Raw genomic sequence first — 27,097 nt, 5'->3', positions numbered from 1 at the left:
TCTGTTGCTCCTCTGTGTTGGACAGATGTCTGGTCCTGCCTTCTCTGGCTACAGTGAAAGGAGTGAACGCTGATTCCATCCCGACGGGTGGAATAGGGGGAGGTAGGAGAAGAACTGCAATACCCAATAATATGCAAATATTTATGAATGAGTACATTATAGAATGCATTACATGAATGAATTACATTACATTAATTACATTTTGTCACCGTCGGTGACAAATCTCTATAATTTAACTTTTTGTGTTTTTTTTGTAAATTAACGCCCTTGCAGCGTCACACTAAAGCATCGACGGTAGCAGATCTGCGAGCTTGAAACGTGGCACGAAGCGACACGTTCGGATCTGCTACTTTTATCAATTTTTTCATTTGGATCCTGAAAAGGTACAGTTTCGGACATATGAGGTTTCCACCCGACGGAGATGATTTCAAGAACCCCCCACTGGAACCCCCCTCTCCTCCCCAAGGAGGACCTCTGGGAACTCAACGAACTAATAGAACCGTCTCTCGTGTCCTCTTTTTTTATTTCCCAGAGTGCCGTGGTTTCCCTCCCGTTGCGGGCCTGTCGTACTCCTGCTGGTTCCACATCAACCGGTTCAGTGCGGCCTGCGACTCGCACCCCGTCCGCCTGCTGTCCGTGGTGCGCCACATGTCCCGCGCCGAGCACCACTACGTCTGTCTGTCCGTTCGCTTCTCGGCCTGCGACGGATGCCTGGTCATCTCCACCGAGGAGGAGCCTTTCACGTTCCTCGGTGAGGAGAGGGAGAGGGATTAGCACAGTACCTGCTTTGCTTTTTTTAGACTACTGTATGACTAGAATTAAAGCAAAATCTGCTGTCAAAATGAACACTAATGTGAGCTCCTTCTCCGCTGGCCTGCTGGGATCAGATATGATGGAACCGGAGGTGTCCAGCAGCCCCAGCTCCCCGCCTGCCTCCGTGCGGTTCCGCTGCTCCAGTGCGCTGGTGCCGGGTCAGTGGCACCACCTGGCCGTGGTGCTCGCCAAGGACCTGAAGAAGAGCTGCCGGGTCTCGGCGTACCTCAACGGCAGGACGGTCGGAACGGCAAAGGTACACGGACAGGATCCACAAGTGCTTCGTTCTTGTCGATGTGCTAGTTTTTAACTCTGAAAAGTAACAGTTTTATTTGGACATACAGCATGATGTTTCCACCTGACAGGGACTGTGAATCGATAGGTTGCCAGTTAGCCGCCCCCAGGCCCCTACGTATCCATGGTTGTTACTGCATGACAAACCGTGCTCCCTCTGTGTCCCCCCCGACGCCGTATAGATGCGCTACATCCAGCCGTTCCCAGGCCACTACGCGTCCATGGACCCCACGGCCGTCGTGGACGTGTACGCGCTGATCGGAACGCCGTCCGTGTGGAAGGAGCACGCGGCGCTGCTCTGGAGGGCGGGGCCCGCCTACCTGTTGGAGGACAGCCTGAGCCCCGAGGCCGTCGCCGCCGTCTACGCACAGGGCACTGCCTACCTGGGCAACTTCCTGTCTCTGCGCCACATCACGGGTACGACGGTTTAATCTAGACGTTTTTTTATAATTTTTTTGTCAAATATGTTTTTATTGAACAGATTATAAATTGTTAAACATTATGATATGAAATATATATATATATATATATTTTTTTATGAAACAAAATGAAAAACAAAAAGAAAACAAGACAAAAAAGAGAAACCTCCCACCCATACTAGTCTATACCAGTCTATTAATTGTTTCTACTCAGGTAATGGACAAGGGGCAGCCAAACCTTATCAAACTGTCTCTCCCTGTTTCTCAGGAAATACCTTATTCTCTCAAGATGAAAGACGTTTTTTATATTTAAATGAGATTAAGAAAAGGGCGACCCTTGTCGCTCTTTCAACCTCCTGCATAGGACAACGGTGCATATAGTCTAAAAAGGCTTGCGGGAAATTGGTTTGCTTCTAAATTAATTAACTGAATTACTTGCCTTTAGCGGAACGTAATAAAAGGTTGTCTGTGTGTCCTCCTGCTAGGCCACGAAGCGGCCGCGGTGGATCCTCCCCTCCCTGCCAGGCTGCTTCCTGAGGAGAGGATCTCGTTTGGGGTCAACCCCTCTGTGGCGACGGTCACCACCGCCACGCAGATCAGAGAGGACTACAACGAGGTGGACTGCAGACTCATTGCCAAAGAGGTACAGTAGGTATAGGTGGGGAGAAGGTCGATCCTATTATGTCTATTATGTTTGGTTTGCCCATTAAGACCTGAGGCCCATTCTACGAAATGCCTTGGAAAGTCGTATAGTCCTCAAATGTTGTCGCGCCAAGGACCCCCAAATTGATGCCAGGGACCCCCCAGAAGAGAAGATTTGCGTAAATTGTTTTTACACTTTTAACACTTTCAAAATTGTTAAAAAAGAAGAAGCTTGCAGCACGTCCCGAAGTTCTAGCACTGGATCTCTTCTCCACTAGTCCCTCCATACATTTGTTGACAAAATTGGCAATAGGCCTACTGTATAATATGTACTGTAGTCGAAGTTTTATTCATCATAGCTTAGGTTTTTATTAGCTTTTAATTTAATTTAAAAAAAGGTACATTTTTCGCCTAAATGAACAAGTGTGTGTTGTTGCAGATGGGCATTACGTCCCGGGATAACTCCACCCCTGTGTTCCTGGCCCGGAACCTCAGTCAACACCTCAACGGTACAGCTCGCACCATAGGAGCAGCCCTGGTCGGCCATTATGGTAAATAGATAAGAGTTCTCGAACCTTTTCGTGTCGAGGACCCCCAAAATGTATTGGCTGTGGACCACCCGTCTGAAAATGTCTTGTGAAAGGGAGAGACCCCCAGAGCAGAAGATTTGTGTTTGTGCTTGCAGTCTTGAAATAGTCTTGAATATTACATTTAAAAGCAAAGGTTAAAGACTCAATCTGCGATGTATTATCCTGGTTGGCTGTATGTATGTAATGTAGAACAGCAGGAACAATGTTACTAAAAACATGAACATTACATCATATTTTTACATATTGTGTTTAGGAAACGGTGCTATTGTGGGTGCACGGCTCCTTTCACACTGTTTCACAATTTTTTCTATAATCCATGCCTAAGAGTTTATTCCAAAGGTAATAATCACTGCTCTAGAGTGTTCGTTCAGTAACTGGGGTCTGCCCGACTCTCCAGCTCTTTTGGAAAATAAAAATACATTTCAAGTCAGGATGCTAATTGACTCAGAACACAATAGTTCCGCCTTAGAGATCTTTGGTTCCTACTTCCTACCTAAACTACTGCGCTGGAACTGACACAGAGGCAGTTATAGCGGACCCCCGCAGATGATAATAATAATGCAGCCTGTAATTCATTTGTTTAATCAATTATTGTTTTTGGTTTTTTTGCATTTTAACTTAGAGATTATGTCATCTCCGTTGGGTGGAAACCTCATCTTGTCCAAAACGGTTCTTTTCAGGATGGAAAAAATAATAATAATTATGCAAAAGTAGCAGATCCATCAGCTCAAAACGAGCGGCTTCGCGCCACCTTTTCAAGATCTGCTACTTTTGATGCGTTTGTGTGACACGCTGTAGTATGTGTCGTTCATTTACAAAAATAAAACACAAAAAAAAGTTAAAATTGGAGGTACCTGCCGAAAGCGCAGCGTAGTGTGAAGCTCACAGACGCTGCCTGTTTTCACAGGAGTGCGTGCCTTCACCCCCAAGAGCGCGGCCACTGGTTTCCTGTACCTGGGCGGGCCCGCGGTGATCCTCAGCCTGGTGGCCATGGCGCCCGACGATGGCTCCCTGTACGCTGCCATGAAGGTCCTGGTGTCTGTGCTGGAGACCTGCCCCGCCATGCAGCAGGAGATGGACCGCATGCACGGCTACAAGGTGGCTCCAACATGTAGCGCTGGAAAAAAGTGCTTATGGGCTACTGGAAAAATAAAAATAAAAGTCTTCTGAAAGAATATATATTCAAAGATTTGTACCACATTTTCAAGATTTTTCAAAAATAGCAGCTCTACAAGCCCAAAATGGGTCAAGTAAAAGCATCAATGCTGAAAAATAGAAAATAAATACTCTGTTACAACAAAAGTTCGGAATTCAATTCAATTCAAGTACAAAATGATTGGCATCAAAATGTACTTTAAAGTGTCAAAAGTTAAAGTGAAAACTGTCATTTTCAAACAGACATTTTTAGAATCTGATCTCAGGTCAAAATGTGTTAACTGTACAACCTCTCTCTCTCTACGACAGCTGCTCTCCTTCCTGCTGAAGATGAAGAGTGTTCTGGTGAGCAGCAGAACGTTCCAGCTGGTTCTCTACATGTGCAGCTCGCTGGAGCTGCTCTCTGGACCCGTCTGCCTTCCCAACACGCCAGCCTTCCAGGCCCTGCTGTGTAACCTGGAGGTATTGGGCATAGAATAAATGTACACATAAACTACGTAGAATGTGTTAAGACCAGTGGTTATCAAAGTTTTTCAAGTCAAAATGTATAATGTGTATTTGGCCACAGAATACGAAGTGACGCGCTGCGAGCTGCTATTTTCTGATAGCCAGCGTATGTAAAAAGAACCGCTCATCCTCTGAAATAAACTTTAGTGAAGTGCTGGAGCCACAAAGGGAACATGAGAAAAAATAAAGGGAAGCTTCGCACACTCTGACTTTCTTCAGGCAGAAGGTCAGTAGACCGAAAGCTTGCTAAATAAATACATTGATTGTGATCGGAGTGTGCGGAGCTTCCCTTTTTTTTTCTCATGTTCCCTTTGTGGCTGTATTTTGTGGCTGTATTTTTTGTTTGTATTTTTGTTCCCTTTGTGGCTATGGATAAGGTAGTTGAAATGATTGTGATGCTGTATTAACACATTTAGCTGGGGACACCCTGGAACCACCTCAACGACCCCATGAGGGTCCCCAGACCCCACTTTGAGAACCACTGAATTAAACTGATAAACTAAGTAGAGTTGTGAGCTCTGAAATCAATTTGACCAGCCTTCAGAATAGGATTATTTTTTTCCCCCCAGATAACATGCTTGAATGTCAATAAAAAAAAAAAATCTCTCTCTCTCCTCCTTTTTTTCCAGGTGTGGCAAAACACACCAGATAATCTGGACCTGTCGGTTCTAAATCACTTTTCTGAAATGTTGAAATCATCAAGGTAACGTTCACCCTTCTCAACCTTTGTTATGTTATTTATTGCAGTTTGATATGCCTTAGGTCACGGGTAGGTTGTGGTCTCAAAGGTAAAACGATTTTCCTCTATGGGGAACCAAAGAATTACAGACCCATAAGGGTCCATTTGGTTCATAACAACCAATAATTTACCAGGGGTCGCCTTGAACCCCCCTCAAGGACACCCAACCACATCATTAGAACATGCACAATTGCATATCTTGTTGGGTGGAAAGTACATTATTATGTCCAAAACTTTGACTTTTCACAATTCATATTCAAAGCATCAAGAGTAGCAGATCCACAAGATCAAAACACGATGCTTTGCTTCGCATTTCGAGCTTGTGGATCTGCTACTTTCGATGCTTTTGAGTGAGGCTTTAACCCATTTTGGGGCGGGAACCCCTTTTGGTGTTAGCATTATGCTATGCTTTAGCTATTGAAAAATAGCAGATCTACAAGCTTGTAGGTCTGCTTTTTTTGAAGTATCGAAGAACGACTGACATAGAAACAGCTTTTTCAGAAAACTCTCAGGATGTAGAAGACATTTTTAGAATCTGATCTCAGGTTGCGTCGTAGGGAGTTAATTTACGGGGGGAAAATAATAAGGTTTTTGCCCCGACAGTGACAATATGAGGCAGAGCGATGGCACACGTACTAAACAGATTCACATGACATGTCTAAAAGGCTGACACAATGCAGCCGAGTAGAGACAACAAGAAGCCTGTTGTTCAGGAGGAGTTGCCGACTAGACAGATCTTATCGGCAGCTCTGTCGACGTCTGCTGCGAGCCGCCCCCGTCACCCGCTGTCACGGAAACGTACCACAACAAACGGTCAAAGGAATGTAGTAGCGCAGAGTCTTCCACCGCTGTAGGGGGCGCCGTGACTGACGGCTTGGATTGCTGGATTACGTTTCCTGTCTGTGTGAAGAGACTGTCCCCCTTTCTGAAACCAGCTCCTCGCCACTCGCCCTACACACTTGCCCTCGATATGCGCGTTCACGCGAGGCTGCGCCATATTAAGTGTCGTCCGAAACCAAGCAGCCTTGAGTGGAAGTGGCTTTATTACGCCCTCAAGAGGGAGTCTGTGCCGATCTAGACTCGATTGCCTTGTGCAGCCCTGCTCTCTGTCCGCATGGAAACCGCGACCTACAAATGTAAGTACCACCACAAATAATTGATAAATAAACTCCTCCTAAACAATCTTCATCTGATGCAGAATAGGCAACGCTCCAACTGATGTTCACAGGGGCTCTTTATTTACCCCACCGTGAAAAACTATAAATGAAACCACACACACTAAACAACTTTTAACAATGATTTATAAACCCCATGGATCTATAGGCCTATGAAACGCTGCATTTTCTTTTTCCATATTAATGAAATCCACATGTCACACATTAGCCTACACGATGCAATAATCTGTTTCCTGTTTCTGCACAAGGAGGGCGAGTGTATTTCCAAACAGTTTTTTATACCCAGCACCCTAATCAAGAGAACTTGATTCAGCTGGAGGGGCACTTCCTGGAGGGAACCTCCCAAGAGCACTTCAAGTCAAGGGACTGGTTTCAGAAAGGGCCTGTGATTGATATTCATGATATTCATGCTCTCTCTCCCTCTCTTTCTTATCTTTCTCCCTCCCTCCCTCTCTCTCTCTCTCTCCCATGTCCCCCTAGTGGTGACAGTGGGAGTGCAGCGGCGTCCATGCACCGTGTGGGCCTGCTGTCTAAGCTGCTGTACCAGCTCTGTGATCCCGGCGTGACCGTTAGGAAGGTTCAACTAACTTCCTGCATCATCACACGCCTGCTGAAGGCTCACTTTACCACCCTGGACATATCACGGTACACACACACACACACACACACACACACACACACACACACACACACACACACACACACACACACACACACACTCACACACACTCACACACTGCTCACCCTGCCTTAGAGGTTTATATAAGGCCTTTTACACTGACAACACACAACAGAGCGGTTGAACATTAATAGCTACAGTCTTCGATCAACAACAAAAAAAGATCTGTAATGGTCTTCCATTTCCATTTTAAAGAATGTACTCTTGGGGCCCTCTGTGATATAACATGTTTCAGGGATTGTATTGTGTACAGGTATCACATTGACATTGTGGAAATGCAGTATTGCGATGTTGGTCGCTATCGGCCAGAGCTATCATTGGAATTATAGCTGTGGTGCGTTTTTTGTGTTTTGTTTCAGGATCGGGCTGTTCCTGGTCTACACGCTGCCTCCTGCTGGTGAAAGTGAAAGCTGCGGAGTCTCTGACAGGGTTCATACTGAGGATAGCGCAGGTACAGTGCACTTATTACAGTAATACCTCCACACTGAGGATAGCGCAGGTACAGTGCACTTATTACAGTAATACCTCCACACTGAGGATAGCACAGGTACAGTGCAGTTATTACAATAATACCCCCACACTGAGGATAGCACAGGTACAGTGCAGTTATTACAATAATACCCCCACACTGAGGATAGCACAGGTACAGTGCAGTTATTACAGTAATACCTCCACACTGAGGATAGCACAGGTACAGTGCACTTATTACAATAATACCTCCACACTGAGGATAGCACAGGTACAGTGCAGTTATTACAATAATACCTCCACACTGAGGATAGCACAGGTACAGTGCAGTTATTACAATAATACCCCCACACTGAGGATAGCACAGGTACAGTGAATAATACCCCCAGACACCCTGACCGCTCAAACATTACACACCGTCACAAGACCCTCAAACATTCATTCAAAGTCACAGAAAGCCCTAATGTACTCGTGACACTTTTTTTTGGTAAGCGACAACCTTGCGTGATGGATTATAAAATAAAGGGATATTTCACATTTTAACGTCTACTCTGAAAGGGAAATTTTAAGCCTTTAAGCTGAAGGCGTCTTGTGTCAGTCAGTGTTAATTTTGACAGCAAATCCTGATTCAGTCTTCTTTTGAATATCACACCATAATAGTTTAGTTTAGTCATCTGGAATTGTTTATTCTTAGTCTAGTGTTTGTCGATTAAATATAAAAATGGTAGTCTTTTAGTCTTTTGGACTAAATGATCAATGGTGTGAGTGATGATCATACAGTGTGTGTGTGTCCTGTGTAGTGCAGAGCTCGGATCCAGCCTCTCCTGTTTGGATCAGGAACCAGCTGTTACTCTCTCTCTGTGACCTCCTGACCTCGAACGACCCCTTGACCCCAGAGTGAGTTACTTCTTAAATTGACCAGTCCCCAAGGGTCTTTTCTGATCTGTTATTCTTTTGCCAAAGCTTTCCCCACGGTACGGATGCTGTGGTTTAAACTAGAGCTCTGTTTCTCTTTAAAAGGTGTAAGTAATATATATATATATTTTTTTTAATGAGTGTTAAATGGTTTTATATTCCCATATTAATCATTGTTATAGAGTGTTTATGTTAATTTCTGTGTTTGTTATCCCCAATAGAGACATATACGAATGAGCCTCTAGTTTTCCTGGAACCCTGAATAAAGAAAATTCAATGCAGACATGCAATTAAAAAAGGATTGAAGATAAAGATAAGGGAAAATTAACACTATAACAGTCTGGAAATGATGGAAAATGAATCCCTCCATCTCATCCCTGGTCTGCCCCGGGTGTCTCCTTGATGTATTTGTATGGGTTCTCTTTCCTAATTCGATGAAATTGGTGAATCACCCGAAAATGCATTTTCTTTTATTAAAGATTCAGAGAGAGACTCGAGTTTTAACCTTTTAACAAAATTATTATTATTATTGTTGTTGTTATTGTTATCTATCTCCATATTCTAACTTTTTGTTTTTCTCATAAATGCCCTACTTGATCTGCTATTTTGAATCCTGAAAAGTACCACATTTGGACATTATGAGGTTTCCACTCGACAGAGGCGATATTAATGTTATTATCATTATCATATCGGTTATTTGCCGACGGGATTCTCAGATTGTTATTATCGCTACAGTCTGTTTTGCCAATTATTCGGGGGCCCACTTTTCAATACGGCCCACGGATTGAGAGAATCAATGCCACTTCAATGGAAATTGAAGTGATTCCCGCTTGTTCCTAAGCCTCCGGAGCGGCTGGCCAACGCTGAAGCCGCCACCACTCTACTGGCCAAAGCTGGAACTGCAGGTGGACTGTTTAGTTTGCCCATGCATATAGCATGAGAAAATTAGCGCGCAGCTGGGGTTTAACAAGGAGCGCTTGTTCAGGTGCGTTAGCACTTACACCAAATCTTAGCACTTACACCAAATCTTTGGTGTCCAAACTCCAAATCAAGAAAATGCTGAACTACAGCGTCTTCTGGGTCCTTCAAACGCCACTGAGTAACTTCCGTTTAAATAAATAGCTGTGGGCGGGGTTGTCCAGTCTCTAGATTATATATAATAACTCTATGCTTGTTCCTCCTCGTGTAGGCATCAGAAAGACCTGTTCCAGACCCTGGGCAGGGACTGGTTCCTGCTGTTCCTACAGGGTCACCTGCACCAGTCCACCGTGCGGCCGGCCCTGGCGCTGCTCACACACCTGCTGTCCAGTCCGAGCCAGCAGGACGGCTTCAGAGAGGGCCTTCTGCCAGGGACCCTGGTGGACGGCATGGACGAACCCTTTGTCATCATGGGTGCGTAACGGTGCAGTATTATACACCGCTGTGGCAAGTACATTTTTTACAAGGCTTGGACCAGAATATGCCTTCGCCCATGTCCGTTCGTGCACCTTGCCAGTCTGTATAAACTGGTAAATGGTGCATTCGGAGCCATTAAGGGTTCACTTCGACACTAGCTTGGCCTGTATGATTTCTGGTCTAGAAAACAGGTGAACCTTTTTTTTTTTTTTTACATTACTCCTACAGATTTTGTACAAACCTCATGCAAATTGGCACACAACCATGAATCACGTTTCACGCATCGTCCAATTGCCGTTAAACGTTGCATGCACATTCCCAGTCCCACTAGGCCAAGGAAATCAACATTATGTTGCAATAAATCCATACAATGCTGGCCCACACTATAACCTACCTGGCCTGGCGGAGAGAGACCTGTGTTCACCCAGGAGCAAATGTATCTAGTAAGGTTACGTTTATACAAGTATTCAATAAGTGTTTTACTTTATTCTTGTATACGCTGTACCACTAGACAACCTGCGAGACGACTCCTGGTCCTACGAGTGCCTCGGCTCCACATGTCCAGGCTTCCATGTTCTGCTGGAGCTGCTGGTCAGCCAGTGTCACCTGCCCCAGGTGTATGGAGCGCTGGCAGCTCTGCTCCTGGGGACCACGGCCAGCCCATCTGCAGAGGTGTGTGTGTGTGTAAATAGCAGACCTACAAGCTCGTAGCGCGGCACTCGGTGCCACGCTACGAGCTTGTAGATCTTGTAGATTTTGTAGATTTCAATAGCTAAAGCATAACATAATGCTAACACCAAAAGGGGTTCCCGCCCAAAATGGGATAAACATGATATACAGATGTGCCTTTTCAACTCGTCGCGCTTTCCTGATGTTTTCCCAGAAGGTTTTCTGAAAATGCATGTTTTCCCCTGCAGATTTTATTCACTGATTTGGCCTTGGCTAATTCTACTGCTTTGCTACTGAAAAGAAGTTGTCCAGCAGAGGAACTCTATCTATTCAGGGAAACTGAATAGAATTAACATAATACACGTTGGCAAAGGACCCGGCCCTCTTTCTCACTGACGACGTTCTGTTTCTGATAATGCATTGACAATCTACTGATTGGCCAATGGCACGACCAGTGAAATTCTCAAACGGCACATCTGTACAAAATAAACAAGTTGCGTATCGTCTCGGACGGAAATCCCAAATGTCCAAAACTGTTAGTGTTCAGGATTCAAAATGAGAAACGGCTAAATGAAGCGACACACTGCTTCTGCTTGTGGACCTGCTACTTTTGATGCTTTCATGTGACGTAGCTGTAGTATGAACAAGTAGGGGTTTTATGCCCCACGGCAACGGTAATCGTTAACGTCATTAGGTTGTGTCTGCACCCGCAGGGGAATTTGGACAGCGTCCTACAGTCTGTGATTGACGGCCAGGTAGACGCCAGCGTTCACAAGCTCTGTCCCGAGGTGGCGGCTATTCTGTTGGAACTAGTCCGAACCATCATCTCTCAGGTAAGAACTGGTCAGAAGGAAGGGCCATCCTTCCCAACACTGTGGAGTCAATGTTTCTGTTGGCCTTATGTATGGTCTTACTTAGGCATGACCTTACAGTAGGTATGTTTCAGCCGTTTCAATTTAAACGGGCCCCACCCTCGTTTAAGCACAGCTTATCAATCGGGTACCAATCGGGTACGACCTGTTGTATAATGCAACATTCTGAAGCGGTTAAAGTTAAAAAGTCACAAACAAAAACCTCTCCTGTGTTTTCATCTCTCCTACATGGTTGGTGGTGACAGCCTATCCCTTCTGGGAAGAGGTTGTCCGTGAACGATGATGATGATGCATCATGGGAGTTGCAGTTCCCAGGCAGCGTGATGCAGTTCCTGTGTCTGCTCCACAGCCTGTGTCCCAGAGAGCCGCTGTGGGCGTCGCTGGAGTTCCTCCACACGCTGGCCGCTGTCGTCTACCCCCTGGACGCATCACAGGTTCGGACTAACCGCTATCTTGCTACTCGTGCTTTTTCTTTCGCGTTTAACCCATTCAAACCTGAGACCAAGGGGCACGGTGGCACAGTCGGTAGTGCTGTCACCTCACAGCTACTGCAGAAGGTCCTGAGTTCGATTCCCGCTGGGGACGATGTTGGTGCTGGGGGCGTATTCTCTCCTCCGTGATGTTCTCCCTGTGTCCCCTAGGGCTAGGCCCTATTACTGCATGTTTTTTAGGGCCTAGGGTCGGTACCCTCACAAAAAACATGCAGTTATCCTGGTCTCTAAACTACCTCCCCCTCCCCGTCTGATGGAGGGGAAAGGAACTGGTTGGAATAACGTGTTCCTTCCACACGCTATGTCCGGCCAGGGTGTTACCAAGTGGGATTGTGGATCGGCTGTTTGTCAGTAATAAAACCTTAGAAATGACAGACATGAGGCATGAGGCAACATAAGTGAAATAAGTAAAGAAAAGAAAAACTCAAAACAACTCAAACAACATAACACAACTTAACTTGAACAGAGAGGTACTGGTGTCAACCTCTCCCCATGGCAGCACAATCTCTACTGAGCCATTTCCCCTCTATATAGACTCCTGACTCCACCCCTGGCTAAGCAGTCAGCTCTGATTGCTTGCGTTGTTAAATGCCTTGTGATTCGCTCTCTTCAGGCCATCAAGGCAGCTTCTCAACTACAGCATCTGCATAGATAAACACAAGTATATTAATTCACATGTCACAGCAGAATGTGCACCTTCTGTGGGACTGAGAATCAACCTGTTACACATACCATACAGAAACAATACAATGAATGTGTATTTGTTATATTACTCTGACAGAGGCTGCTCTGTCACACGGGGAAACTCTCCCCTGTCAGGTGAAAAGAAGCAGCTTCGACTCCTCATGCATAGAATTATGCATGAGGTCAGTCCGCTGCCCTCCCCAGGTTGGCAGAAGAAGTGTAGTGCCCAGGATTACATTAGATAATTGCCACTGGTGAAAAAATGGGTTGCAAATCGTGGGATAAAAATTGAGTAAAAAGAAATGAGACCAGGTTCTACAAGTTACAGTTTTCAGGGAGTCGGACCCCCCAGAAGCAAAATATTTGAGTTAAAAACGTTCGCTGTGAAATAATATCTATTCAAAGATTTGAGCCACATTTTCACGATTTTTAAAAAATAGCAGATCTACAAGCTTGTAGCATGTATGAGCTTGTAGAACTGCTATTTTCAACAGCTAAAGTTTAAAATAATGTTTAAGTGGTTAAATTGGTAGTTAAGATTATTTTGCAGATCAATGCGATTTTACTTTACTTTTACGATACTTATTCGATACTTATAGACACTAGTTTTCTTTCTGCAACCATTACACTTTTTTGCCACCTATATCAGACCCTCCAGAAAAATGTGGACAAAAATCATTGATTATACGGCTTAAAATCCTTGATTCTGCAGGCTAAAATCCTTATTTTTATTATGCAATGAAATATGCAGGGTTACTGTATATGTGATTTTATGCTATGAAATTGTGAAATATGCGGATATTTGCAAAATATGCGGCTAGATCAGAAATGCGAAAAGTTGTGAAATATGCAGGATTTCGTGTGATTTTATACGGTGAAATATGCAGGAAGTTGTGAAACATGCGGGAAGTTTGCGCGATTTACACGCCCTTTTTGAAGAATAAAAATAGACCACTGCATAATCTGCGCTATTAGCCGGATTATGCCGCGAATGATGCGATCGCAGGAACGCATCATCAACGTCCTGTCATTAAAAACAAAAGGAAAAAAACCTGTTCTTAATTATTTTAATGACATGACGCCTCTGTCCCTCCTTCCTTCCCTCAGTGCGGGGGGGCGGAGCCTGGTCTGGGGGGGAGCGAGGAGGAAGACGACGACGAGGCGGCGTCCGCGTCGTCAAGTCACCCGGCCAGGAAGCAGGTGTGTGACTTCATGCGTATCCTGCTGATGGACAGCCTCCTCAACGTTCCCGCCAACAACAACGGCACACACCCTCTGTTGCAGCTACTGGCGGTGAGTATCAATACCGCAATGTAGACATACATTTAAACAAAAGTATTGGCTTCAAAATGTACTTAAAGTGCCTAAAAGTACTTGTCCCATTTAAAGTTTGCAAATGTATGATAATCATTTGAAAATAGCAGATCTACTAGCTCACAATGCGTAGATCTACTAGCTCACAATGCGTTGTATAAAGTGCGGTCTTCTCTTATTGGGGTTCCTGGCTCAACATCTTTTCAAATGGCAGTCCATGAACAAATATATATCATTTGGGTGTCCTTGACAAGCGTGTGATGTGTGTATTGGTTACTGTTATTACCACTTCTGTGCATTGATAGCTTATTTCTTTTCTGTTTCTGCACTTTGCGATGTGCATGTTCAGATGTGACAAAAACACATTTAAAAGATACTTTTTTTACTTTACTTTTTTCACTACATTAGTTTGTGTTCGTTTACAATGTACAGTACCAAATGTCCGCCAATCTACATTGCCTTGTTTTAAAATTCACATTATGAATTGTAGCCTACTCCCTCCCTCTCATTGAAAAGGGCTGTTCGCTGGCTGTAATACTGGCTCTGTCCAGTTAGTGTCACTCTTTGCTCAGTTAATGTATGTGTTACAGTAACTGCTATTTCATGATTAAATCATGCACTGCTAGAAAGAAGAGGTCTTCTGTACTGTAGGTCTAAACACACACACACACACACACGCTCGCTCGCATGCACGCACGCACACACACACACACACACACACACACACACACACACACACACACACACACGATATCTCTAATAGCTTCCTCCGAGTATAAAACACAAGGAAGAACAGGACGTTTGACAATGTATACCAACAAAAATACTTTTTTAAAAATAAACTAACCACTTGAACCCCAGCACTCGGCATCCATATTCCAGGGTGAACAGGAACCCAAATTAGCCGTTCTACCAGCTCATAATGCGTCATGTACGTAGAATAGACCGCCTATGTTTGGCAGAGAGATTTGGCTCATAAACGGGTGCTGTACTCTATAGTTCTCCCCAGGCGAGGCTTCGCGGGAGCAGCAGCAGAGCTTCCAGACGGAGCTGCTGGAGTTCCTCATGGACATCATCCACATGATGAGCCTGGAGAACGAGAACAACACCCACCTCAACCCACAAGGTACACCTCGCCTGCCTGGGAACCACACTGAGGCCATAGCCAAACTGTACCGTTTTAATGATAATTATGTGGCAAACCTTTTCACCTTTTCTAGCCGGGACAGCACAGATCTACAAGCTTGTAGATCTGTTTTTTGTGTGCAAATCTTTGAATATATATTCTTTCACAGCGAACGTTTTTAACTCGTATCTTTGCTTCTGGAGTGGGGGGGGGGGGGGTTCCTGGAACAACATATTTTCAGATGCCGGTCGTTGGCCAATTATATATAATCTTTCGGTTCCTTGACATGAGATAGTTTGAGAATCATATTTCCTGAAACCTGTCATGATTTCGAAGACATAGAAACATAGTAGAATCTGGTCTCAGGTCTGTTTCTCTTCTCTTCAGACTGTGAAGGCCAGACGGTCACCCTCATGGAGAACGTGGCTCACTTCAGTAAGACACTGGTCCAGAGACTGTACGGAGGCATGCTGCTGGCGGACCCCGACAGCCTGCTCACGTTCCTGACCGATCAGATAGTGGTGGTGAGTTCACCTCGAGAGAATACGGTACTTCTTAAAAGAGAAAGGTTTGGCTGCCCTGCAGCCCCTCGTCCGTTACTTGAATAAACAGTAAGCACCTAAACGGACAGGATACCACTGATGTGGTTGACTGTCTATCATCAACAGCATTTCAAATGTTTTCCATGACAGCATTCCTTCTTTTTTCTTTAACCTGTTCTAAAACGTATTTGACGAAAAAAGATAGTGGTGGTGAGAGCCGCCCGGATACCGGTCAAGTGGGCACCTTGGACATCTGGGCTACTGCGATGTAAAATTGGCTATTTTGTCCAAAATGAAATAATATATAAGGTGACCACTTGACAGTTTTGGACATAAGGTTTCCACCCGACACAAATTACACATTACAGCTTGTAGATCTGCCTTTTTTTTTGCTACTTTTTGTGTACTTGCAAAAGGATTTTTTTTTAAGGAAATGTATTATTTTATTAAAATCAATAATTTTATTTCTTCAAATCGAAAAACATCCAATGAGGTCGAGGCACACAACTGAAGATGTGTCGTACTGGTGGCACCACGGGATCTTTGACATTTCCACCCCACCCAAAAGGGTCATCTCCAATCCATTCAATTGTTGTGCTGAATATTTAGGGGTCTTTAACAACCAGTCCTGTTAAGAATCCTTTACAATACATTACATTGATTAGTTCATACAGTACAGTACTATGAAGGGGTACAGATCCAAGCTGTAATGGGTAATTGTCTGAAACCCTTTACTTGTACTTTTTGTGGTAAAAGCGCTCAAACTTTCTTCTTTCCTGCCTTGATCTCCTTAGCCCCCCCCCCTCTTCTTCCCTTTCTTGTACTACGATGGGAACTATGCACGAAAACAAATTTCACACACTTTTTACTTGTTTTACTTGTAAAACTGTGGTGTGACAATAATGTTGATCCTGAACATAGTTAATTTATAATTAAACCCATATTTGTCTAGGCTCTGGAGAAAGGCCAGTCGCTGAAGGAGAGGACCATATCCACCCTGTACTCGTGCACCAACAAGGTGTTGCTCTACTTCCTGTCCCACCCTCGGCGTTCCCCGGCGGAACGGGAAGTGGTCACCAGGACGCTGCGGGTCATTGTGGCGCGCTGGGACGTTGTCATGGCAACGTACAATGCCAACATGGTCTTTGTCACCTGCCTGCTGCATTGCCTGCTGATGATACGATCTGGCAGGTACAGTTAGATGGAACATGTACACACACACACACACACACACACACACACACACACACACACACTCACACAGGACAATTCTTTTCCTATGGACGCCCGACAAAGCTGGATGCACCACGGCGAATTCGAAACCACTAGCCTGCGTTGTGAACTTGTACAAAGAGGTTTGGTATAGAGGGAAAAAAGTACAGTAAATGTCAAGTTTACTTATTATTATTGACAGTTTAAGCGGGTAAATGAAAGGTCAGGTTTACTAATTATTGTATGTGTCTTGAAAATACACATTAACATAAATCCAACATACACTGACTGATGATATTGCTGTCAAATAAAAATAGGTATATGAATCTCTATGAAATCTGTGAATCTGTAATACAATATGTAGTGGGGGGGTCCCTGCTTCACCTCTATCTCAGCTAAGGGAAGGGGTCCTTGGCCTGGGGAAAAAAACAACCTTGAAGATCGCTGGTCTAGACTGGGTTGAAGTGGTTTAATATTGGGTCTATTCATGCTGACATCTCTTCCTTGTTGGTTCTTTTTTACAGCTACTCTGAAGGCTTTGGGTGTGAGGTGCAGAAGGTCCACACCCGCAAGATCCTCTCTCACCTCTTCCCTCTCAAAACCCCTCGCTCTGTCTCCGTCAACCACACCGCCACCCACTCCACCTCAGGTACGCCAGTGTACACGACATCATCCACAATGCCATCACTTGTTGAGTAATTATGTTGTCTATAGAGACTATATTCTTAAACGTGGGGGGGGGTCGTCGATATGAAGCTCCATCTCCTTGAGTGTTCAGACCAGACCAATGGTTCTCAAACCTGTCAAAATCATGTGAAGGACCTTAACTGTATTGCACTTGGGAGGGCCATTATGTCCCCCACACACGGTACAAAGTGAGAAATGGTTGTGATGACATTATGATGACTATTTTCCTGGTCCTCCTCACAAGAGAAATGGTTGTTTGATGAGCTTGTAGATCTGCTGTTTTCGGTACTAAGTACTGTGTGTGTGTGTGTGTGTGTGTGTGTGTGTGTGTGTGTGTGTGTGTGTGTGTGTGTGTGTGTGTGTGTGTGTGTGTGTGTGTGTGTGTGTGTGTGTGTGTGTGTGTGTGTGTGTGTGTGTGTGTGTGTGTGTGTGTGTGTGTGTGTGTGTGTGTGTGTGTGTGTGTCACAGTTGAGAGTGAGCTGACATCCTTGGCAGAGGCATGCTGGTCCAAGGTCATGACGGAGAGACGCCACACCCTTGAAAGCCACTACAAGATCGAAATCTCAGCCAATCAGAGCGGGACGCCGGGCTCCGCCGGCATGACGGACATCAGTCCACTGTGGGAGGAGATGTCCCGTAAGGCCTGGCACATATACATAGGTCAGTGATAGAAGTAGAAAGAGGATTAGAGTAATAGTACGGTAGTCTTGCCTGGCCAGACTGTTGCCTCTCGCAATTTTCAAATGCTTCCGTCATACAGTCTGGAGCAAACGGAAGCTCGGATCATGAGTAAGCGATAAAGCGGAAGTGGAGCCTCCTCCCCACTTCCGTTTCGTCTTTAGAGTCGCGATGTGACGCATTGTGAGCTTGTAGATCTGCCATTTTCAAAATAATTTTTTATACATTTTGAAAACTTGAAATGGGACATTCTGCATAATGACTGCTTTTACTTTTGGTACTTTAAGTAAAAATGTTATGCCAATTATTTTGCACTTTCACTCAAGTGAATCTTTTGAATTCCCAGACTTCTACTTGTAACAGAGTACAGTATACTTCTACACTGCATCAATATTGAGTACTTTTCCCCACCACTGCTCCCCCTCAGAGTCTCAGAGGAGCAAGGCCAGCGGCGGTGCTGTGAAGATGGCCGGTGTGATCAGCAGTGCCCTCCGCTCTGTTCAGAGAAGACTGGGCAGAGAGTCCGTCACCGTGGAGGTATAACTCACACACCCAGCGCTGGAAAGGAACTATTTACTCATATGCTGTACTTTACTGGAGTATTTCCAATTTGCAGTACTTTTACTTCTACCCCACTACATCTCAGAGGCAAATATTGTACTTTGTAGTTGCTAGTGACTTTGTAGATTTGTATTATTACGAAACAAACATATATTAAACACTTCAGCCTATAGGCTTATATACAGTACAGTAGGCCTACAGTATACTGTATGACTCCCCAGTCAAAAAATACTTTGTGTTTAAAGTAGACACTCGTGCTTAACTTCTTAAAACTATCCAATCCTTCGATACGAAGGGGGGTGAAATTATGACAGGCAGTTGCTGCTGTCAAAATATGATTCCCCAATCAAAAACACATTGTGTTTGAATGATGTAGACACAACATTATGATAATACAAAATTAATTCTGTCAAATACTTCGATAAGGTGAAATTATGACAGGCATTTGCTGCAGTCAAAATATGACTAACTAAAAACTAAACACTGTTTGAAATGCATACTAGTGCTTTCTATGGTATGATTTGGGGACCTAAAGATGAACACAAAATTAATATCAACATCTTTATGCTGTCCAATAGTAATATGATTCCCCAGTCAAAAACACTTTGTGTTTGAAACGGACACTAGTGCTTTCTAGGGTATGATTTGGGGTCCTAAAGATGAATACAAAATTAATATCAACATCTTTATACTGTATAGGGAGGGGGGGAAATTATGACAGGCAGTTGCTGTCAAAATATAGTACTTTACAGTACAGGCTATTTTCAAAAGATTGGTTTTTTGTATACATTTGAAAACACGTGAAAATTGACATTCTGCATAAAGAGTACTTTGTACTTTTGGTACCTTAAGTACATTTTGATACCAATACTTTTGTACTTTTACTGCAGTAAATTTTAAATTCTGGACATTTACTTTTCGCCTGACAGATACGACATACTGTAGTGGACAACTATACAGAAAGTTATAAATGATCTTTTAACTTACTGTATCAGTACTGCCCTCATGCCATTTCTATGTATATACCCTAAAAATATATGGTTTAACCACTTTCAAAAATGTATTCATATTATTATTTAATATTTCTTTCACACAAAAAAAATCTTAAATCGCTGATCTACAAGCTCACAACACATTGTGATGCAGCGCGCTAATTTCACTATGAATACAGGTGTGCCGGTGTACAGGTGTGCCTTGGACACAAAATGTTTGAAAGCGTCAAATCCAATCCACAATACAGTATAGTATACTGTATGACTCTCTGTTGGGTGGAAACCTCATATGTCCAAAACGCTCACTTTTCAGGATTCAAATGAAAAATTAGCAAAAGTATCAGATCTACAAGCTCAAAATGCGTCGCGTCGAGTTTACCAATCTGCTACTTTAGATGCTTTCATGTGACGCCGTAGTATGACCAATTAGGGTCATTATGAAAAAACACAGAAAGTTAAAGGGCCACTTCACCGCTTTTGCAACCAGATTTTATTTGAATGATGTTATTTCCTGGACTACATGTTGTCTCAGTAAGACAGCCCTCCCCCTATCCACAAGGAGGAGCAGTGGACCAAAGCATTATGGGAATTGTAGTCCAGGAAGGAAGTGAGCCCAGTGTCCATGACATCATGGAGCCCATGGACACTTTGAAATACTAAAATATCTAAAAACACATATTACCCACATTAAAAAAAACCCCCAGGAAAGTGTTTCTTGTCTCCCAAACATCATTAAAATTAGATCTGGTTGCAAAAGGGGTGAAGTGGCCCTTTAAGCAATGGCATAGCTCACACGTGTGTGTTTGTTTGGGCAGGGCAACACAACGGCCTCTCCCAGGCTCCTGCAGATTGCACTCACACACACACACACGCACACACACACACACGTGCGCGCACACAAATCGTCTTCCCAAAGTCACCGTTTTGTGTTTGTGCTGTGGGCCCTCCAGCCCTGTGGGGGTGTTTGATTATTCCTTTAAATGGATTTGGATTATCACAGCTGAGCGCCCCTGAGTGGGCAGAGTAATTGATATATCTGTTTGGGCCCATCCAGGGGAACCAACGCTCGGCTACAAGCGCTACTGTTTGCCGCTGAAGGTTAAAGACGGCGTTTATTGTTGTTTCTCCCCCCCCCCCCCCCCCCCCTTCCGAAAAACACGTGGCGCCACATCATTAGTTCCCCCACGCCGCTTAAGACGTCGCGCCATCTGGAGACGGGAACGGGGACGTATTACTCAGGCACGCAGGCATGAAATTACCGCGTCTGTGTCTCTCCGTCGCAAAACAAATCCCACAAAGTGCGTGCGGGCCACTTCCCCCCCATTGGTGTGTGTTGTCCCTTTTTCTCCGCAAAGAAATCGGGGATGGCAATTATAGCGGTACCAATCTGATGAAAACATTATTCATTTGATGTTATTCTTTATCATATCAGCCTCTGACAGGCTATCAGGGAGGGTGATGAATGGTTTTTTCCCGTCTGAAAGGCAGGGGTAGAGAGAGAGAGAGAGGGAGTACGTTAAGTTTGCTTCCCGCGGGGTCGGGAGCAGAACTCTAGCCAGAGCTTTCCACTTGCATTGAGAGAGTCTTAGGGATATTTAAATCAGTGCTTTGCCAACTTTCTCACGTCAAGAACCACCCAAATTGATATGCATTTGGCCGTGCGGACACCCATCTGAAGATGTTTCGTGTCTTTTTTAGATTTTTGTTTTTAAGATTAAAAAAATAGCTGATGTGCAAGCTCGCTGTGAGCTCGTAGATCTGCTATTTTTCAATAGCCAACGTATAAATGGATTAAGTGGTTAAAATCATTGTATCATTTGCTATGGGGACCCTCTGGAACCCCCCAAAAGACCTTTCAGTCCTTTTAGCTGACTAATCAGCAAATGGACTCGTTAATTGCTGATTAATTAACAAGCCACTATTTTAACCAATACATCTATACTTACCGTAGTTGACTGCATGGGGGCCGTGTGAGCCCGTTGTGAGCTTGTAGATCGGCCAATTTCCGTCAAACGCCCCCCCCCCCCCGTGATGCTATAGGGGTTCATGCGATCAACTTCGTTATGCAGTGATTGATGAGAGAGAACTTAATTGGGGGAAATGTGTTTTAGTTATTGAACGGTTGTAATAATATGTTTCCGTGTACAAGTTCCAGTCCTTTTAGATGTTGATTTTCATTCAGCGGGAGAGGAATTGTTTAACCCATTTTTGACGGGAACCCCTTTTGGTGTTAGCTATTGAAAAATAGCAGATCTACAATCAGATCTACATCTTGTAGATCTGCTATTTTCGAAAACGACATTTTTAGAATCTGATCTCAGGTCAAAATGGGATAAAGCAACACTGTAAGGTAATGAATGAATGGAGGAGAGAGAGAGAGAGAGTGTGAGTGTTCTGATCGACGGAATGTCCTCAGTCAAGCTCCAGCGACAAAAAGCTCCCAGTGATTTATTTCATCAGTGAATGCCGTTTCCATAATCATATCTGTGTCCTCATATTAGAAAGATAATTAACAGCACTAATGATCACGTTAAGTGCATTACACATTCCACTGCCAGCCCCAGAATGAAGTTGACATTATGTTGCCTTATCATCAAAGGTGGCTTATTGTTGGGAAGTCATTAAAATGGAAATGAGTGTGATGTACTGATGTTAATTGCGGAGGGGAAGCGACGAGTTATGTATTTAATGCAGCGCTTAAAAAGACAATGAGGTTGCTATCTGCTAAATGGGGTAATTAATGCTATATATTACTTATGTTTGTCCAAATGAAGGAATGAAATTAGGAGGTGACGACGCCGACTCGCTGTTTATCTGTCAAAACACGACTAGTTGGTAAACTTCATTATTAGTCTCTAATATTTCTGTAATCGCTCTCTTTGTTTTTCCTCCGCTCTCCGTAACTTCTCATTTGGCCAGGCAGGCGGTCATTTAGAGGCGCTGTTCTTGTCACTCCAGATAGCGTGACAAAGTTTGTTCCTTGGAGTTTATTTCGGAGAATGGGCCACAAGTTTGTCACGCTGTGGATTCAAATTCAAAAGTAGCAGATGGACAAGCTCCAAACGCGTTGCTTTGCGCCATGTTTCGAGCTTGTAGATCTGCTACTTTTGATACTTCCAGTGTGACGCTGTGATCATACGATGAGTTTTCTGCCCGCAACAACATTATCTTTAAAATCTTAGCGTTTTGCCAATTATTATCCTCGCTTCTCTGCGTTTTGAGCTTGTAGATCTGCTACCCCGCAGAGACAATATGTTTTATCCCTGCTTCTGGTCAGACTGAGAATTAGCCTATTACAACCGGAAGAGCATTTTTGTGTCATTTTAGATTTGAGCTAAAAAGCATTATTGTATACTTTGGCTGGTCAAAAATAGCAGATCTACAAGCTCACAGCAAAGTTGCGAGCTGTGAGCTTGCTATTTTTTTCAAATCAAGAATTATTTTGCAAATTCTTTAATTTTGTATTTTTAAAACCGAACATTAACTAAAATCTTTGCTTCTGGGGTGGTCCCTGGTTGGAACAAAATGAGATGGGGGGGGGGGGGGGGGGGGGTCCTGCAGCCAAATACATATAATTTAGGTGGTCTTCATGTTTGATAATATCACAAATTAGAAATGAATAAAGCCACCGTAACCCTAGTGTCCCTTTTTCGGGCAAATGTGTCAAAATGTGTAATTTACTAAATAAAATAATTTATCTTTGTAGATTAGCTATTTTTGCTGTTTGTCGCGCGAGAAAACATATAGGGAAGTGGGTAAGAAAATGCCTGCCACTTTATTTTATAAAATGAACAAACCCTGCGCGCACGCACACACACAAACACACACACACACACACACACACACAGCTACAATACCCTTAACTACAGCGTTTCTCAGTGATATTAATGTTTATGTTAATTAGATCAACACCCACAAATGATTACATTTCCAGACAGTGTTATTGTATGACGGTGTAGCCACTAGCTTATTTTGCCCCGGCGAATGCAATTTAGACCAGCTGTAATTGTTTGAATGTGTTGTAATTGCATGAGGGAAGCAAACAATACCGTGATGAATATTCCATCTATATCTTTGTGTTGCGATTGTGGGCGCGCGTGTCTATGTGAGTGTGTCTCTGTGTGTGTGTGTGTGTGTGTGTGTGTGTGTGTGCAGGTGCAAGGTCCCTGAAAGTGATTGCTTGGCCCATTCTTTTCATTCGGACAACTCACAATGTTTTTTCTTTCTCTTTCACTCCCTCCCTCGCTCCCTCTCTCTAGGAGTTTCTGTCTTGCATGGAGTCTCAGCGACAGAGAGGTCATGACATGTTTGAGAACATGAGGAGAAACAACATGCAGGTCTGTCTGTCTGTCTGTCTGTCCAGGGCACACTGTACGTGTACCTCGAGCACTGACTAACCAAATCAACTTCAGACTAAGTGTGTCTGCAATAACACGATGTGTGGTGCCAAGTGGGAAATCGTCCCATTATTATTATTTTGAAGACCTCAGCTGTAATCAGATTTTCTAATCTATATATATATACACCGAAGTCTGAAAACTGTTACATTTTAGGATAAAAAATATATAGCAAAAGTAGCAGATACAAGTGACGATCAAGTAGGGGCATTAATTCAGAGAAAAAACACAAAAAGTACTAGGTTTCTGCCCTACAGTGACGATGTATTAGTTGTTTTGAACAAAAAAAGATCACACTTGTGTGACATGAGGGGCGCTCTTATCATCATACATCATCACACGTCACATTCTGTGCTCAGCCAATCAAATCATCACATTCCGTGCTCACACACAAAAAGCTGTGCATAGAACCTTATGCCAAACATAACGTTGGGGGAGCACACAGCCAGTTATGATAACCTCTTGGCCTGGTCATTGATCTCAGAGATCTGGTCCGTAAGTAGGCGCCACTGCTCGGGATTCAAGGAGATGCCTTTCCTGCTCGGCTTGGCCTCTCCATCCGAGTCCATCCAGTACTGTCGGATGTCGATCAGGACCTGGCCTTTGAAGAGCGACACGCTGACGAACTTCATTTTGCCCAGGTCCAACTTGTCGTCTTCGCCGCTCTGCTTTGAGCTGTCCCTCTTGCGTTTCTTCCCGGAATCTTTTGTCTTCGGCGTGCTGCCGCCGGTCTTCTTTATCTTAGCTTTGGTCTCCACCTCGCTGTCCTCACTTCCAGACGAGGCAGGGATGAACTCCTTTGATTTAGTCGTCATGGTGTGTTTACGCATGGATTTGTAGACTTCTGATAGAGGGAAGGAAGGAGTAATAATATGCAGTTCAAAAATAGGCGATCTTATATACAGTACTTAATGTGGCCGACCTGTGACGTCAAGTCGTCTGTGACATATCTATATATGACGTATGACTTCAGCCCAATCTGAGCTCCCACATATTTCTAAAAGTTATGATTGGGTGTTACGGTCAAGAACTGAAGCTCAGTCATTTGTCAATTGCAGCTATATACATTATTTTGTTTTCTGTTCTTCCGTTTCTGTTCTTTGTTTTTTGAGGCTCCTCCTATCCTATGCCCAGCTTTGTCTGTTTGTGTAAACACAAAAACAATGATTTGATTGGCTGATCACCCCATAGCGATGATTTGATTGGCTGAGGAAAGTACAAAAGACGCCAAAAGTGATTAGCCGGAATTACATTTGTGATGATTTGATTGGCTGAGCATGGCATGTGACGTATGATGACGTGTGAAGTGAGGGGCGCTCTTATCATCATACAAGTGATTTATTTTTATATATTTTTATTTCTATATACAGCTTTTTGTCCTAACTCGTGTCACATTTGCTAATGAAAGGAGAATTTGAGCAAATAATCGGGTAATCGGCTATGTATATAATTCTCGTTCATGTTATTTGCGTCGGTTTAACATGACCGAGAAGTGGTATAGTGTGGCCTATTGTGTAATTGTGTACCAAATGAATTCACCATGAAGTATATAGAAACAATTATTGGATGATGTCGGGTTCACACGGGTGTAAAAAGAACCCCTGTAAATCACTTTTGGACTGTCGTCGTCTTGTGAAAGGTGCTCCTATAAATAAAGCGTACTTCCTCCACCTTCCCCTTGCAGCTGTGTTCCAGTGAGTGGGAGCGGGTGAGCGGCCAGTGGCTGCGGGTGGAGGCGGACCTGCTCCGGGAGAGGGCGGTGTTCGGCCCCGGGCCGGGGGTTGAGGCCCCCACCACCAGGGACTGGGTGCAGGACGCGGCCGAGGGGCCCAACCGCACCCGACCGCGCATCCGCAGGAGGCCCCTAAGATGGTCCAAACGGGTAACCATAATGCATTGGATTTACACACTCACGAGATATGAGTTAAAAACGTTGTGCTGTGAAAGAATATATATTGAAAGATTTGCACAAAGATTTTACAAAATTAGCTAAAGTTTAAAATAATGTGGTTAAACGCTAACGTGACACAGATGCGTTCCAGGTCTTAATGGGTTCTCAGAGTATGCGAATGGAACCAATGGACGCGTACGGCAGTAGTCCTCTTTAACCTTTTCATGCCACGGACCCCTAAATTGATATGTATTTTGCCGCGAACGCCCACTTGAAAAGCTTTTGTGCTAAAACGTTCAAAATTCTAAAATTATTTTTTTCAAAACGTGTACAAGCTCACAGCACAGCCCAAAGTGATGTTTGCTGTGCGGTTGTGTTTTTCAAACGGGCAGTCCTTGAAAATGTTTGAGAAGCACTGGTTGAACAGATCTCCCCGTGGCTCTGACAGGTGCCTGGGTCCCTGTGTCTGTGTTTGAGGACCGGAGCCTCTGACCACCACAACAGAAGTGGAACGGAGCCTGAAGCAGGTACAGAGAGACAATCCTGGGGAATTGCGAGTGTGGTCGCATATCTCTATATTCAATTTTGCGGTGTATATATATAGTAGAAGAGGATTTCTTGCTTTAGTACAAATGTCTGGTGAAAGAATGATGTGCCCCTCAAGGGCTTATGCTCTAGTGAAATTTTAAAATCAGTGCACTATAGGATGTTTGTTATGAGTGTGGACAAACAGCTCTCGGAGTGTCCTCCTATCAGAGCCCAGGATCCTGTGTGAGCCCGGAGGAGCCGAGCTCAAGGAGGCCAGCGGTGGATCCGACGAAATGTCCGACTGCGAGGGTCTGACCTTCTTCCCCGCTCTGAGCGAGACACCAGCCGCCTCCAGCGAGGAGAGCCCCACCTCTGGACCCCCCGCTGCCCCCGAGTCCTGCTCCAGAAGACAGGCCTGTCCTGACCTCCACGCCATCCTGCAGGAGCTCCAGCCTGGAGAACAGGTTAGTGTGTAGAGTAGACTCTGTATGGGTCCCGACCCAAATATTTTGTGGGTCGCGGACACATGTTTGCTAGCATATTTGTCTAGCTGCTAGAGACTGTTGTGTTGAGTAAGCACACCCTCAGTAAAAGGTTTAGCGCTAGACTTAGGCTTGAATTAGAGGTCTGTAAGTTTATTCACTTTATTGTTTTCTTTTTTC

At 44.2% G+C, this 27,097-nt stretch overlaps 1 protein-coding gene across 4 annotated transcripts in view; it reads left to right on the top strand.

The window, feature by feature from the left end:
* The window catches only part of wdfy4 (WDFY family member 4), an 89,506-nt gene that overhangs the window by 25,585 nt on the left and 36,824 nt on the right, over window positions 1-27,097 (top strand). For all 4 annotated transcript variants that reach the window (XM_080782731.1, XM_080782730.1, XM_080782729.1 and 1 more), the window contains exons 20-46: window positions 26-102; window positions 533-751; window positions 888-1,069; window positions 1,290-1,524; window positions 2,012-2,169; window positions 2,608-2,719; window positions 3,666-3,856; window positions 4,223-4,375; window positions 5,050-5,123; window positions 6,815-6,979; window positions 7,373-7,464; window positions 8,282-8,378; window positions 9,586-9,788; window positions 10,303-10,463; window positions 11,174-11,293; window positions 11,578-11,766; window positions 13,615-13,800; window positions 14,821-14,947; window positions 15,335-15,471; window positions 16,442-16,680; window positions 17,226-17,350; window positions 17,857-18,048; window positions 18,494-18,603; window positions 23,879-23,956; window positions 25,701-25,898; window positions 26,356-26,434; window positions 26,664-26,899. In XM_080782731.1, the coding sequence (XP_080638857.1) occupies window positions 26-102; window positions 533-751; window positions 888-1,069; window positions 1,290-1,524; window positions 2,012-2,169; window positions 2,608-2,719; window positions 3,666-3,856; window positions 4,223-4,375; window positions 5,050-5,123; window positions 6,815-6,979; window positions 7,373-7,464; window positions 8,282-8,378; window positions 9,586-9,788; window positions 10,303-10,463; window positions 11,174-11,293; window positions 11,578-11,766; window positions 13,615-13,800; window positions 14,821-14,947; window positions 15,335-15,471; window positions 16,442-16,680; window positions 17,226-17,350; window positions 17,857-18,048; window positions 18,494-18,603; window positions 23,879-23,956; window positions 25,701-25,898; window positions 26,356-26,434; window positions 26,664-26,899 (4,135 nt within the window). The remainder of the gene's footprint in view (window positions 1-25; window positions 103-532; window positions 752-887; window positions 1,070-1,289; window positions 1,525-2,011; window positions 2,170-2,607; window positions 2,720-3,665; window positions 3,857-4,222; window positions 4,376-5,049; window positions 5,124-6,814; window positions 6,980-7,372; window positions 7,465-8,281; window positions 8,379-9,585; window positions 9,789-10,302; window positions 10,464-11,173; window positions 11,294-11,577; window positions 11,767-13,614; window positions 13,801-14,820; window positions 14,948-15,334; window positions 15,472-16,441; window positions 16,681-17,225; window positions 17,351-17,856; window positions 18,049-18,493; window positions 18,604-23,878; window positions 23,957-25,700; window positions 25,899-26,355; window positions 26,435-26,663; window positions 26,900-27,097) is intronic.

This window comes from Protomyctophum bolini, assembly GCF_963924005.1.
Source record: "Protomyctophum bolini genome assembly, chromosome: 14".
NCBI classification, from domain to species: Eukaryota; Metazoa; Chordata; class Actinopteri; order Myctophiformes; family Myctophidae; genus Protomyctophum; species Protomyctophum bolini.
Note: the sequence above shows the minus strand (reverse complement) of the source record. Positions and strands in the feature narration are given on the sequence as shown.